Source organism: Lithobates pipiens, unplaced genomic scaffold (genome assembly GCF_037356315.1).
Source record: "Lithobates pipiens isolate NorthernLeopardFrog02 unplaced genomic scaffold, aLitPip1_a1.2 Scaffold_8, whole genome shotgun sequence".
In the NCBI taxonomy this organism is placed as follows: domain Eukaryota; kingdom Metazoa; phylum Chordata; class Amphibia; order Anura; family Ranidae; genus Lithobates; species Lithobates pipiens.
The window spans coordinates 179,616,669-179,630,089 of NW_027507903.1; the positions used below are offsets into that span (position 1 = coordinate 179,616,669).

A 13,421-nucleotide genomic window follows, 5' to 3' on the forward strand; every position below is an offset into this window, starting at 1 on the left:
GTCCTGTGATGAACTGCCATCTCAGTTTTTCTTTTTACAGGCAAACCAAAAATTCTGATTTCTTAATCGTACATCATAGGACACAGGGCAGTTAGCATACATGACTCAAAGCACTGAACATGAGGGGAGGGCAATACAGCAACAAGGCCAACATGCCCAAAATCCTCTAACAGGAAAGAGTGAACTTCACTATCAAGCAGTTTGCAAGACCTTCCACCCAAAACTGGTGTTAGCAGAGACATGAAGAAGATCAACCTGCTAGAACTTAGAAAATGTATGAAGAGAAGACCAGGTAGCAGTCACGGCAAAAGCTATATGCGCGTGTCCTGTTGAAAGGGCTTTAACCAGGAAAGGAGGAACTTTGCTCTTGATCACATAGGCATGAGAAAAAAAAACCTGACAAATCCACCTAGATATAGTGGATCAAAAAGCAGCCTGACTTTTGCAAGGAGCCTCGGGCAAAACAATCAGACTGTTGAAGCTAAGCTGTAGATTTCAGATTAACTTACATCCAAAGAGTGAAGCATCTTCTCTGTATCCCTTTACAATTTACTACCACATTTACATTGGAAAGATGGCTTGGAACTGTCCACTGTTAATCCAACGTGCTGCTTTATTATAAATCTCTACTAAGCCTTGTTGCTGGCTGTCCATTTGAAATGCAGTGCCTTGCGAAAGTATTCGGCCCCCTTGAAGTTTTCAACCTTTTGCCACATTTCAGGCTTCCAAAATAAAGATATAAAATTTAAATTTTTTGTGAAGAATCACCAACAAGTGGAACACAATTGTGAAGTGGAACAAAATCTATTGGATATTTAAACTTTTTTAGCAAATAAAAAACTGAAAAGTGGTGTGTGCAAAATCATTCGGCCCCTTTACTTTCAGTGCAGCAAACTCACTCCAGAAGTTCAGCGAGGATCTCTGAATGGTCCAATGTTGTCCTAAATGACTGATGGTGATAAATAGAATCCACCTGTGTGTAATCAAGTCTCTGTATAAATGTACCTGCTCTGTGATAGTCTCAGGATTCTGTTGAAAGCGCAGAGAGCATCATGAAGACCAAGGAACACACCAGGCAGGTCCGTAATACTGTTGTGGAGAAGTTTAAAGCCGGATTTGGATACAAAAAGATTTCCCAAGCTTTAAACATCCCAAGGAGCACTGTGCAAGCGATCATTTTGAAATGGAAGGAGTATCAGACCACTGCAAATCTACCAAGCCCTGGCCGTCCCTCTAAACTTTCAGCTCAGACAAGGAGAACACTGATCAGAGATGCAGCCAAGAAGCCCATGATCACTCTGGATAAACTGCAGAGAACAACAGCTGAGGTGGGAGAGTCTGTCCATAGGACAACAATCAGTCATACACTGCACAAATCAGGCCTTTATGGAAGAGTGGCAAGAAGAAAAACATTTCTCAAAGATATCCATAAAAAGTCTTGTCTAAATTTTGCCACAAGCCACCTGGGAGACACACCAAACATGTGGAAGAAGGTGCTCTGGTCAGATGAAACCAAAATTAAACTTTTTGCCCACAATGCAAAACGATATGTTTGGCGTAAAAGCAACACAGCTCATCACCCTCAACACACCATCCCCACTGTCAAACATGGTGGTGGCAGCATCATGGTTTGGGCCTGCTTTTCTTCAGCAGGGACAGGGAAGATGGTTAAAATTGAGGGGAAGATGGATGCAGCCAAATACAGGACCATACTGGATGAAAACCTGTTGGAGTCTGCAAAAGACCTGAAACTGGGACGGAGATTTATCTTCCAACAAGACAATGATCCCAAACATACAGCAAAATCTACAAAGGAATGGTTCACAAATAAACGCATCCAGGTGTTAGAATGGCCAAGTCAAAGTCCCGACCTGAATCCAATCGAGAATCTGTGGAAAGAGCTGAAAACTGCTGTTCACAAACGCTCTCCATCCAACCTCACTGAGCTCGAGCTGTTTTGCAAGGAAGAATGGGCAAGAATTTCAGTCTCTCGATGTGCAAAACTGATAGAGACATACCCCAAGCGACTTGCAGCTGTAATCGCAGCAAAAGGTGGCTCTACAAAGTATTAACGCAAGGGGGCCGAATAATTTTGCACGCCCCACTTTTCATTTTTTTATTAGTTAAAAAAGTTTCAAAAATCCAATAGATTTCGTTCTACTTCACAATTGTGTCCCACTTGTTGGTGATTCTTCACAAAAAATAAAAATGTTATATCTTTATGTTTGAAGCCTGAAATGTGGCAAAAGGTTGAAAAGTTCAAGGGGGCCGAATACTTTTGCAAGGCACTGTATAACTCCTTCTTTTTTTATATAAAGTTCTCTTACATGATTTACCATGATTATAAGGGGATGCTGTATTTTATGATGTTTTACTAAGAATAATTAACAAGCTCCTGAAGAAGCAATCATTTGCGAAACATGTAGAGCTTTTTTGCATACCATAATTTAATACAGGGATATACTCCTGTAAATGTTATGCCTTTGACGTACATGACCTATACTGGAGAGATTTAGCTAGCCTTTTGCATTTTACTTGCAATGTTTTAATGATCTTTTGTATTATGTGTTTAATAAAAATGTACATATATTTTTTAGAATTGGCTCCTGAAAAGTCCATCCTTGCTGCTTTTCTATTTAAACATTGACGTTTAGGATGTGGCACTTCTTTACCATAAAATTCCCACAGTTCCATCCTATGCTGGAGTTTGGTAAACGTTTTTTTATAAACATTGCTCATAAGAAGTGACAAGTGGAACTGTTGGGGGAATTTAAAGAGGAGACTGTAATAACCACAAAACCAAATTAAGGACCCATGGGGATAGAGGAGTCACAGAGGAACTATGCAACACCCTGTGCAAAGGCTACAACTAAGAAATGAGATGTAATAGGTCTCTGAAAATGGTAGTCATCTTTGACTGTTGAGGCTGGACCTTATGAGCTTCACACCAGTTGAAATAAGCCTTCTATACATGATGCTACACCTTCCTTGATATTGTCTGTACAGCCCTGATAAGGGTAGCAATCCCTCAGGGCTTAGGTTTCAACAGCCATTGTGTAAAAGCCAGTGACCATAAGATGGAAGATCAGACCCTATGAAGGCAAGTCTGGTTGATCTGGAACAGCTGACAGCTTGTTCTCCAAGAGATATACAATATCCGCACACCACATTCTTCTTGGCCAAACCAGTGCAATTAGAATCAAAATAATGCCCTCCCACCTAATCCAGTGCAAAAGACCTGGATAGAACTGGAGTAGAGGAAAGACATAGATCAGAGGAAGCCTATACTAAGGTGTCACTAGGATATCTACTGCAAGGACCAGAGGATCCTTGGTTCTGGACACAATCTTGTCCAGTATGTTGTTCAATCTGGACACCAAGAGATCCACATCTGGACAAATCCCTACGAACACTTCCATGTGGAGGGCCTAGCCAATCTGCCTGTGAAATTTTCCACACCAGGAATGTGCAAGGTGAAGTGAATTTTTTCCCAGGACAAGATCGGCTCCATGTCTACCTGAGCAGCACAACTTTTTGTTCTCCCATGATAGTTGATATATATCATAGCAATCGCACTGTAGGACTGCACCTTAAGAGGAAGATCTCACAACAGACAGATCAGTGTACAAGAGTTAGCCAAATTGCTTGAATGTCTACTCCTCTGATGATCATATTCTTTGAAGAGGTTCTCCAGAATACCTCCCCAGCCCAACGGGGTTCCATCACCAAAACCTTACAATAGCAGGAGGAAGGATTTCCTGGTATCCAGTATTAGAGTGGATATGTACCATTCCAGAGTCGATCTAGTCTTGCAATTGACAGAGCCAAAGACTCAAGTTTGTCCCATTTATACTCTAGAGCCCTGCAGGATATTGGCTCAATGACTGCAAAGTTCCATAGACCCCCCTCCACCCAAGTCCTCCCTCAACCAATAGGGGGTTAGCTTCTGGAGCAGGAGGACTTGGGGGTCCAGTTCCTTTTTTGAAAGTTTACTTGGAGCCTGAATATGGTTGCCTATGAAAGGAACCCTTCTTGGACTCTGAAAGCATCACCAGTTTATTATCTGTCACCTTCCCCTTCTGGGGTAAAAGTGTGTTCTTCCCCACAGTAACCTTCTGAATATGAACATCCAAGGCTGGTCCAAACAAGGGTTTGCTCCAAAAGGACAGCCTCTAATTTGTTTCACTCATAAAAGCTGCCTTATGGGCTCTTCCAAGGCTTCCATGCAGAATCCCTGGGGTTTCAGAAAGCCTTTAAGGAGCTGCTAAATGGCAGGATCTTCTACATCAAAATCCCTAGAATGTATAACCTGCTTAGTGCAGACTTTGGGAGCTTGGCACACTCTTACCAAGGCCACCACAGGCTGCAGAGCTGCTCCCACCAGAGAGGATGCCTTAGAGAGGGCATTCAACTTCTTATTCATGGCCTCTTTATGGACAGAGACCTCATCCACAGGGACTGTCAGGGTCCTATTTACAAAGAAAATGGCAGGGAGACGCATTTTTATGCAGAATTCTTCCTCCATACTGGTAAGCAAACTGTTTTGGGGGTGAAATCACCCTCCCTGGGTAAGCCCCATTGGCATACATCCCTTCTTGTAAGTGAGGGTGTGATGGGATAGGATGAAGATATTTAGGTTCAATACGTTTTTATTGTTTTTAACATATTTTAAAACAGAAGAAAGGCATTCTGGCCTAATAGATTTGAGTTATACACATAAAAAAATATAGTGTATTCTATTGCATACATATAGGAAACTAGAGATTGTGTTTTTAAGGGCAACTTTCAGATGTAGTGATGACAATTGTATAAGTGCAATTTCTGTCGGTCCAGGAGCCCCTATGGTATCCTGCTGCATCCGGAGACCAAGGAAATCAATGTACAGTATTTAAGCTGAACATGGGGAATTAACAGCACCCTAGTGGTGATGTATTTTCAAGTCTCCTGGGAGGTTGAGATACTCATATTTGGAGATCAGAGTACTTGGGGTTATATGATATATAAAACCTTCGAAAAACAGCGCTGGTCTAAACAAAGTGCTAGACAAATATATATGAAAAAATCAAGTGTAAATAAAACAAAAACTTGATATTAGTGTTAATACTGACAATAGTAAGTTCTTGCTGCAACCCAATGCGAGACACACACAATATACAACAATCAAAAAATATAGCTGCGCTAAAACGTATAAAATAAAATTATAAAGTGACATAATTTTTCTAATTTGCAAAAAATCCCAAAAACATGCAAAAATAGTGCCAAAGTAATGATTTCCAGGCATATAAGCAGTCCAAAGAAAAGGAAAGATGGATAGGATGCTGAATCTTAGTCCATTTTCGGTGACTCTCAAAAACCACCCTTTACACACGTAGCAGGTGCACCCAGAGTAGAAAGAGATTATCCACCACCAAATTAGAGGAGGCTTACCAGCTGTCAAGATCTCTTTTTAAGGAGATCATACGGGCTTGTAAAATGTTACGTTCCTGGTCCCCACACTGGGCCTTGTTGGTAACACCAATCTATCTGCTCCCTCTTTATGGTATATCTCGTTCCACCACAATCATTTAGTACGGCAAAGAGAGAAGAAAAAAAGCTCCCGTAGCATAATTCCGTAAAGATTTATTAAAATATAAAAAGTAAAGTAACAACTCACGAATTCCCAGCAGAGTGTAAGCGTATATGATATGCCTATACACAGCTGAAAAAGAGAGTTTAGGGAAGAATAGAAGCGATAGAAAAAGGGGGGGAAGCAGATGGGGGAGAAGGAGGGCTGTAAGGGTACTAGAGGGGGGAGAGACAGTGAGCCTCATCTCAATAGGGGTTTTACATTCCAGGTTATGGGGTTGTGGTTGTGGAGTCTTTTAGTCTCTCAAGGAGTACTCGCCATTGAGAGACCGCACTTTAGTTTATCTGAGGTAGAAGTAATGCCTCCAGATACTTCAGATGAAGGGAAATTTTGCATGTTTGTCTAGGGCATTGGCTTGCATCTCCTCCATAAGAATAGTATTGTTTATCTCGCAAACCCATTCTATAAGGGATGAGGGGGAGGTGGTTTTCCAGTGTCTAGGGATTAATTTCTGCCCTGCACTGAGAAAAAATGTTAGGAGTTTTTTTTTTTGTGATTTAACAGTGCCAGGTAATATGGAAAGGAGGGCAATAAAAGGGGAGGGCGTGATCGGTTTATCGTAAATTTCCGTATAAATCTGGAAGATTTGAGTCCAAAATAGGCGAAGCACATCGCATTCCCACCAAATGTGGCTGTACGTACCTTCGCTGAATTACATCTCCAACAGATGTCAAGGGCTGATGGGAATATGATCCTGAGGTTGGTTGGCACACGATACCATGTAGATACCATTTTATAATTTTTTTCCTGAGTATAGCTCGACATTGCTGATTTTAGAAAGAAGATATAGGCAGCTGCCAGGACCAGAAAATTCTGGTGGCAGTTGGGTTAGTGCATCACATCCACCAGGAAGCCTGCCATGGCCTTCTGTGTCGGACAGTCATGGACACCAAGATTCCTCCTGGGGGAATATATGTATAGAGGATTTCTGCTCCTCAGTGACTTCTACTTCCCCCTTTTCCAGAGGATTGTCTTTTGTTGCCCCATCAGTCCATGAAAGGGGAGGGGAGGAAGCAGAGCACCCACTTTGCATCCCAGGTGTTCCAAGAAAGGAGGACCAAGAGGTGCTATTCAGAGCAGGAAAGCTGCAAGAGAGCCGGGAGGCTGAATGTTCGGTTTGTTCACATTGAGGGTGAGAACCCCATGCATTGGAAGACATATCTGTATGAACTTTTGAAGTTCTTTTTAAATAAAAGCGGGCAGGAAAGCCCTGAAAACTATTTCTGACATTGAAAAAACTCACTGTTTTGGGACTACCACTGAGCTAAAAAAAAAAAAAAAACATGTCATAGTAGATATCAGCTTTGATAGGTGGCAGCATGATGCAGATTCACACTTGATTCTGTGGAGTTAGGGTGGGGCATAGAAACAGAAGTACTCAATGATAACGCTGCGCACAGGCCGTACCAGACCACACTTTTTAAATGCTGTCATAGCCTTTTTTAGCACCCTATAGGGGAAAAAAAAACACATTCTGGCAGTGTCCTGCCTGCCCAATGCCTCCAGAATCCAGGGCACACTGCAAGGGGGAGTGTAAGAGCTACACCTTACACAGCTGCACTCACCAGTTGACCCTATGGGGCCATTTCATCACCTTCAGATATCAGCACAAAACTTGCGGGGGGGGGGGGGGGAGGGGGTTGGATGAGCTGGCTTTTTGGCCGGTATCCAGTCACTTGAAGCTGTATATTAACTCCTTTGTGTCCTATGATGTACAGTTAAAGGGGAGTTCCACCCAGAAATTGAACTTTTGTGGATCAGACCCCCCCCCCCTCCAGTTTGGCACCTTTCAGGGGGGAGGGGGGGAGTGGATACCTGTCAAATCCCGGTATCTTCTCCCACTTCTGAGGAAAGATCTGCAAAATCTTGTGCGGTGATCTACGCAATGTCCGCCCCCACCCACTGCCTTCTGGGAGACACACAGATCCCAGAAGACAGCAGGGACCATTCAAAAAGTGCAGCGTGACTCGCGTATGCGCAGTGGGAAACACGCTTCTGGTTTCCCTTAGTGAGGATGCCGCTGCCTGCAACCAGAGTCGAGGGACAGGTCAGCTTCAGTGCCGACATTGCGGGCTCCATGGACAGATAAGTGTCCATATATTAAAAGTCAGCAGCTGCAGTATTTGTAGCTGCTGACTTTTTTTTTTTTACCCAGGCGGAACTTCGCTTTAAGAAATAATTTGTAAATAAACAGGGCACAAAACTGTTTGCAGTTAACTTACCAGCTTATTGTTTTTCATTTAACATACTGTACCAACTGTAATTAGCACCCCACCACTGCTATCCTGGCAGCTGTACATTAAAATCCTCACATTTCTAAAGTCTGATGATGATACAGAATCAGCAGATCGCTGGTTCCATGCAGGTCTCCTGCAGATCTTTCTGTATACTGTATCTGTGTGTCCGTACATCCTGGGCAAGCAGATACACCGACAGGAAGAATTAATCATTCAATACTGCTCGAACTACAAGCTAACAGCCTCAAAGGATGTCAGGGCTTGTAGTTCATTCTCACACAGAGCTGTGTGAATGAATAACATGGCAGTGTGGGCGGAGCTCCGCACAACTACACTGATTTCAACAAGTGACAGCTAGTACAGAGAACTTCTCTGCTGCTATGAGGGGGGAGGCTGCAGCATAGGGAACATTGTAGGTCTCTTCTGAATCAAAAATCTGCTTGTTCACAAAGATTTATTAAGCAGAGTACCACTGTAAAAGTAAAGATACAACAGTAGCTTTAACCCTTTGATGTGACTGCAAACCCGCTGGAAATTCAGGTTCTGTTAGTACAATTATGTATTAAAATCTTATATATACAGTCTAAGTGAACCAAAAAGCTGCCAAACAAGATAATGTATTACATTTTTCTTTACCTAGCTGGGCAGGAATCATGGATCGAATAGAGTCACAGAAACTAGAAATAATTTTTAGCGGGCGCCGTGTTGACAAGTCAATGAGAAGAATGTGTCCTCCTCCAGTCCCCACCCACAGAGCAGTATTCTTCTGCAGAAATAAAGCTTTTACGCGTGAAGTGTAAGAATCTTCCTTCTTCAGTTTTCTCTGTTTTACAATTTCCTCTCTACAACAAAGGAAAAAAATATATATATTATATATATATACATATATATATATATATATATATAAACATAAAAAAGCTAAAAAAACACAAATAGTAAAAATATAGCCTTTACTTCAGAAACTGAGCGCAGTCCAGTACTCCAGATAGTTTTTCTGACTTCTTATCCCAAATTTCCACATGAGGACTGTATTTTTTTGCTACATAGATGTATTTGTCAATTGCCAACGACGTTATGTTTGAGTCATTTAAAGATCCATTCGAAAATCTAGGGGGGGAGGGGAATACCACATATTGATGTAAATGCAACTTTATGACAATATGTACAATGTTATTTTTTAATTTTCTTGTCCCCATAGGGTTTGGAAGTAAAATCTCAAAGGGTCATTTTGTTTAAAATTAGTACAATTAAAAATGTTTGCCAAAAAATTCTTTAGTATTTTATTTATTTTAATAGTGCTTTACAGAAATCGTGTACATTCACATCAGTTTAGCGAGGCTGACAATGTTTTCAAATAACACTCCGCACAATACTAACCACCTTACACACTTCCAGAAACCTATGATAAAACCCCATTCCAGCTTGGGTCACAAATACATTTTGCCTTTTCCCCCCAGCAGTGGAAGCTCCAGCTTCTCTACTTAAATGAAAGACAGTTGTTTGGCATGATCAGTCATATTTTCAATATCAATGCCAACATTTCACCATTTCTGTCAGGTTATGTAAATGTTTCAGCACAACTGTCTCTGAACTCCAGCACTGTCCCCTACAGTCACATCTAGCAATGCGATTACGTTTCTCTGGGTATCATTCAACCCACTTCATATGACTTCAGAGCTCATAGGAGAATGCTGCATGGAGCTGTGCACATCCTTACATGATAATATGCCACTCTCTGCTGTGGTACTGGAGGAAGTAGAGGGTGAAGAGGACCAGTGATGTCACTAGACCCAGAATAAGACACTTAGAAAAAAAGTGTCACACTTTTTGTCATGGATGCAGGGGAAGACCAATGGGAAGGTGAGGAACAGAGTTGTGCTTTAATACTCAACTATGAAAAAGTGTAGAAAAGATATACAGTATAGTAGTTTGCAGAGGTTTCATTGAGAATCCTGAAATGTGTATTTTTACTTGAGTCTTTAGGATTTTTTCCAGGTCTGTGTAGTGATCTAGTGTGAAACTCTGCCTCTGTGTATGAGCTTCCTGCAATTACAGTGCCTTGCAAAAGTATTCGGCCCCCTTGAACTTTTCAACCTTTTGCCACATTTCAGGCTTCAAACATACAGATATAACATTTTTATTTTTTGTGAAGAATCACCAACAAGTGGGACACAATTGTGAAGTAGAACGAAATCTATTGGATTTTTGAAACTTTTTTAACTAATAAAAAAATGAAAAGTGGGGCGTGCAAAATTATTCGGCCCCCTTGCGTTAATACTTTGTAGAGCCACCTTTTGCTGCGATTACAGCTGCAAGTCGCTTGGGGTATGTCTCTATCAGTTTTGCACATCGAGAGACTGAAATTCTTGCCCATTCTTCCTTGAAAAACAGCTCGAGCTCAGTGAGGTTGGATGGAGAGCGTTTGTGAACAGCAGTTTTCAGCTCTTTCCACAGATTCTCAATTGGATTCAGGTCTGGACTTTGACTTGGCCATTCTAACATCTGGATACATTTATTTGTGAACCATTCCTTTTGTAGATTTTGCTGTATGTTTGGGATCATTGTCTTGTTGGAAGATAAATCTCCGTCCCAGTTTCAGGTCTTTTGCAGACTCCAACAGGTTTTCATCCAGAATGGTCCTGTATTTGGCTGCATCCATCTTCCCCTCAATTTTAACCATCTTCCCTGTCCCTGCTGAAGAAAAGCAGGCCCAAACCATGATGCTGCCACCACCATGTTTGACAGTGGGGGATGGTATGTTGAGGGTGATGAGCTGTGTTGCTTTTACGCCAAACATATCGTTTTGCATTGTGGGCAAAAAGTTCGATTTTGGTTTCATCTGACCAGAGCACCTTCTTCCACATGTTTGGTGTGTCTCCCAGGTGGCTTGTGGCAAACTTTAGACGAGACTTTTTATGGATATCTTTGAGAAATGGCTTTCTTCTTGCCACTCTTCCATAAAGGCCAGATTTGTGCAGTGTACGACTGATTGTTGTCCTATGGACAGACTCTCCCACCTCAGCTGTTGTTCTCTGCAGTTCATCCAGAGTGATCATGGGCCTCTTGGCTGCATCTCTGATCAACTAGTGTTCTCCTTGTCTGAGCTGAAAGTTTAGAGGGACGGCCAGGTCTTGGTAGATTTGCAGTGGTCTGATACTCCCTTCCATTTCAAAATGATCGCTTGCACAGTGCTCCTTGGGATGTTTAAAGCTTGGGAAATCTTTTTGTATCCAAATCCAGATTTAAACTTCTCCACAACAGTATTACGGACCTGCCTGGTGTGTTCCTTGGTCTTCATAATGCTCTCTGAGCTTTCAACAGAACCCTGAGACTATCACAGGGCAGGTACATTTATACAGATACTTGATTACACACAGGTGGATTCTATTTATCACCATCAGTCATTTAGGACAACATTGGATCATTCAGAGATCCTCGCTGAACTTCTGGAGTGAGTTTGCTGCACTGAAAGTAAAGGGGCCGAATAATTTTGCACGCACCACTTTTCAGTTTTTTATTTGCTAAAAAGGTTTAAAATATCCAATAGATTTTGTTCCACTTCACAATTGTGTCCCACTTGTTGGTGATTCTTCACAAAAAATTTAAATTTTATATCTTTATGTTTGAAGCCTGAAATGTGGCAAAAGGTTTAAAAGTTCAAGGGGGCCGAATACTTTCGCAAGGTACTGTAAGACCAGTCACTGTTGTTCTCTGCTATTGTGCTGGATGGCTGGTCTCATCTCTGCCCCCTCTGTAGTTTTCTGCAGACAGCCTAGAGTGTCAGGGGTGTGCCGGGCCTATCCTATTGCTCTGCAAACTACACAGGCTATTTTCAGTACACATTATTGTCACTGTTACATTGCAAACCTGCACACAAATTGGATTTATATCTTTAGTGGCTATTGAGGAATGTATTCCAATGTATTTCAAAGCTTTTGTGCCCAAAATTCAGCTTTAAATTGGTTTTAAAGGCTGCATTAAGGAGTACAGCTCTACCAACCCTCTCCCTCCTTGTAAGCTCAAAGACAGCACTGTGCAAATGAATGCACAGAGCATGGGTCGCAAGATGGTTTGTCATGGTGGATAGGGTTGAGTGAACCTGTTTCGGTTCGTACTGGACTTTTGGGTCCCGGACCCAAACAATTTACTGTATGTTCGGGGACGGTGTTTGGTAATGTAATGGCGTTTTTTAAACAGCTGCAGGGCAGCCAATCAACATTCGTTTAACTTGTGTGCCCTTAGAAGCCATCACAGCCATGCCTACTAATGGCATGACTGTGATTGGCCAGTGCAGCATGTGACCCAGCCTCTATATAAGCTAGAGGCACATAGCACAGCATGTTAATCTGCTTTAGGTAGTGTAGGGAAAGGTTGCTGCTGCTTTGAGGGAGAAAATTAGATAGGAGTCCTGCTTCAGAAATCAAATTACTCAGTGATCTACCTTGATTTTCTTGTGTGGGTGCAGTGCACAATCTTTTTACACTGCCCTGAGCCCAGTGCCAGAGAAAAGATAGATAGTGTAGGGAAAGGTTGCTGCTGCTGTTTTGAGGGAGAGAATTAGATAGGAGTCCTGCTTCAGAAAAAAAATTACTCAGCGAACTACCTTGATTTTGTTGTGTGGGTGCAGTGCACAATCTTTTTATCCTGCCCTAAGCCCAGTGCCAGAGAAAATATACCTTTTATCCGTCTGTTAGGTTGGTGTCGGCGGGCATTTCATGCAAGCTCAGTGCACCAGCACTGCATATGTTACTGTGAGATACACCCTTTAGATAATGTTGCTATATTCTGCTATTCTAAAAACACCCATTTAGGGCAAAAAATAATATTTTAGTGTTTCCTGCATATGTGTACATGTGAGATACACACTTTAGATACTGTTCTTCTATTCTGCTATTCAAAAAATACCCATTTAGGGCAAGATCCTAAATTTGAGAAATATGAGAACGTCAAAGAAGGGACGTGGCCCCTGGTCGTGGTGCTGCTGGTGGAGCTCCTGTTGCAGGGAGAGATGACGTGGTCGATCTGTGCCAGCTACACGCACAAGTGAAACACCTTCTTCAGGTGCGAGTAGGCGACAGAGCCTGCAGCAGTATTTGGTCAGGCCTAATGCGGCTCTACCAATGTTGAGGCCAGGACAAGTACCCACCCAGTCTCCTGCTGAAACATCAGAGTTGGCACCTGCAGCCGAAGTCCATCAGTCTTTCACCTCACCCCCTTGCAAATCAGCCAAGCAGTCAGAGCCCCAAATCATGCAGCAGTCTCTTCTGCTTTTTGATGACTCTGTTAGCAGGGTTTCCCAGGGCCATCCTCCTAGCCCTAACCCAGAAGTGGAAGAGATTGTGTGCACCGATGCCCAACCACTTATGTTTCATGGGAAGACCATCGCAGCACGTCTCGGATGATGATGAAACACAGGTGCCAACTGATGCTGCTTTCGCAATTGTGCAGACCGACAAGGAGGGCAGGGGTGAAGACTGGGTGGAAGATGATGTAGAAGACGATGAGGTCCTCGACCCCATATGGAATCAACGTCATGCAGGTGACCTGTGTAGTTCAGA

The 13,421-nt window shown here is 42.4% G+C and overlaps 1 protein-coding gene across 2 annotated transcripts in view; it reads right to left on the reverse strand.

The window, feature by feature from the left end:
• LRRK2 (leucine rich repeat kinase 2) overlaps positions 1 to 13,421 on the reverse strand; it is a 474,491-nt gene that overhangs the window by 11,195 nt on the left and 449,875 nt on the right. For both annotated transcript variants that reach the window (XM_077468371.1, XM_077468370.1), the window contains 2 exons: positions 8,818 to 8,970; positions 8,500 to 8,705 (listed from right to left, as the gene is read on the reverse strand). In XM_077468371.1, the coding sequence (XP_077324497.1) occupies positions 8,500 to 8,705; positions 8,818 to 8,970 (359 nt within the window). The remainder of the gene's footprint in view (positions 1 to 8,499; positions 8,706 to 8,817; positions 8,971 to 13,421) is intronic.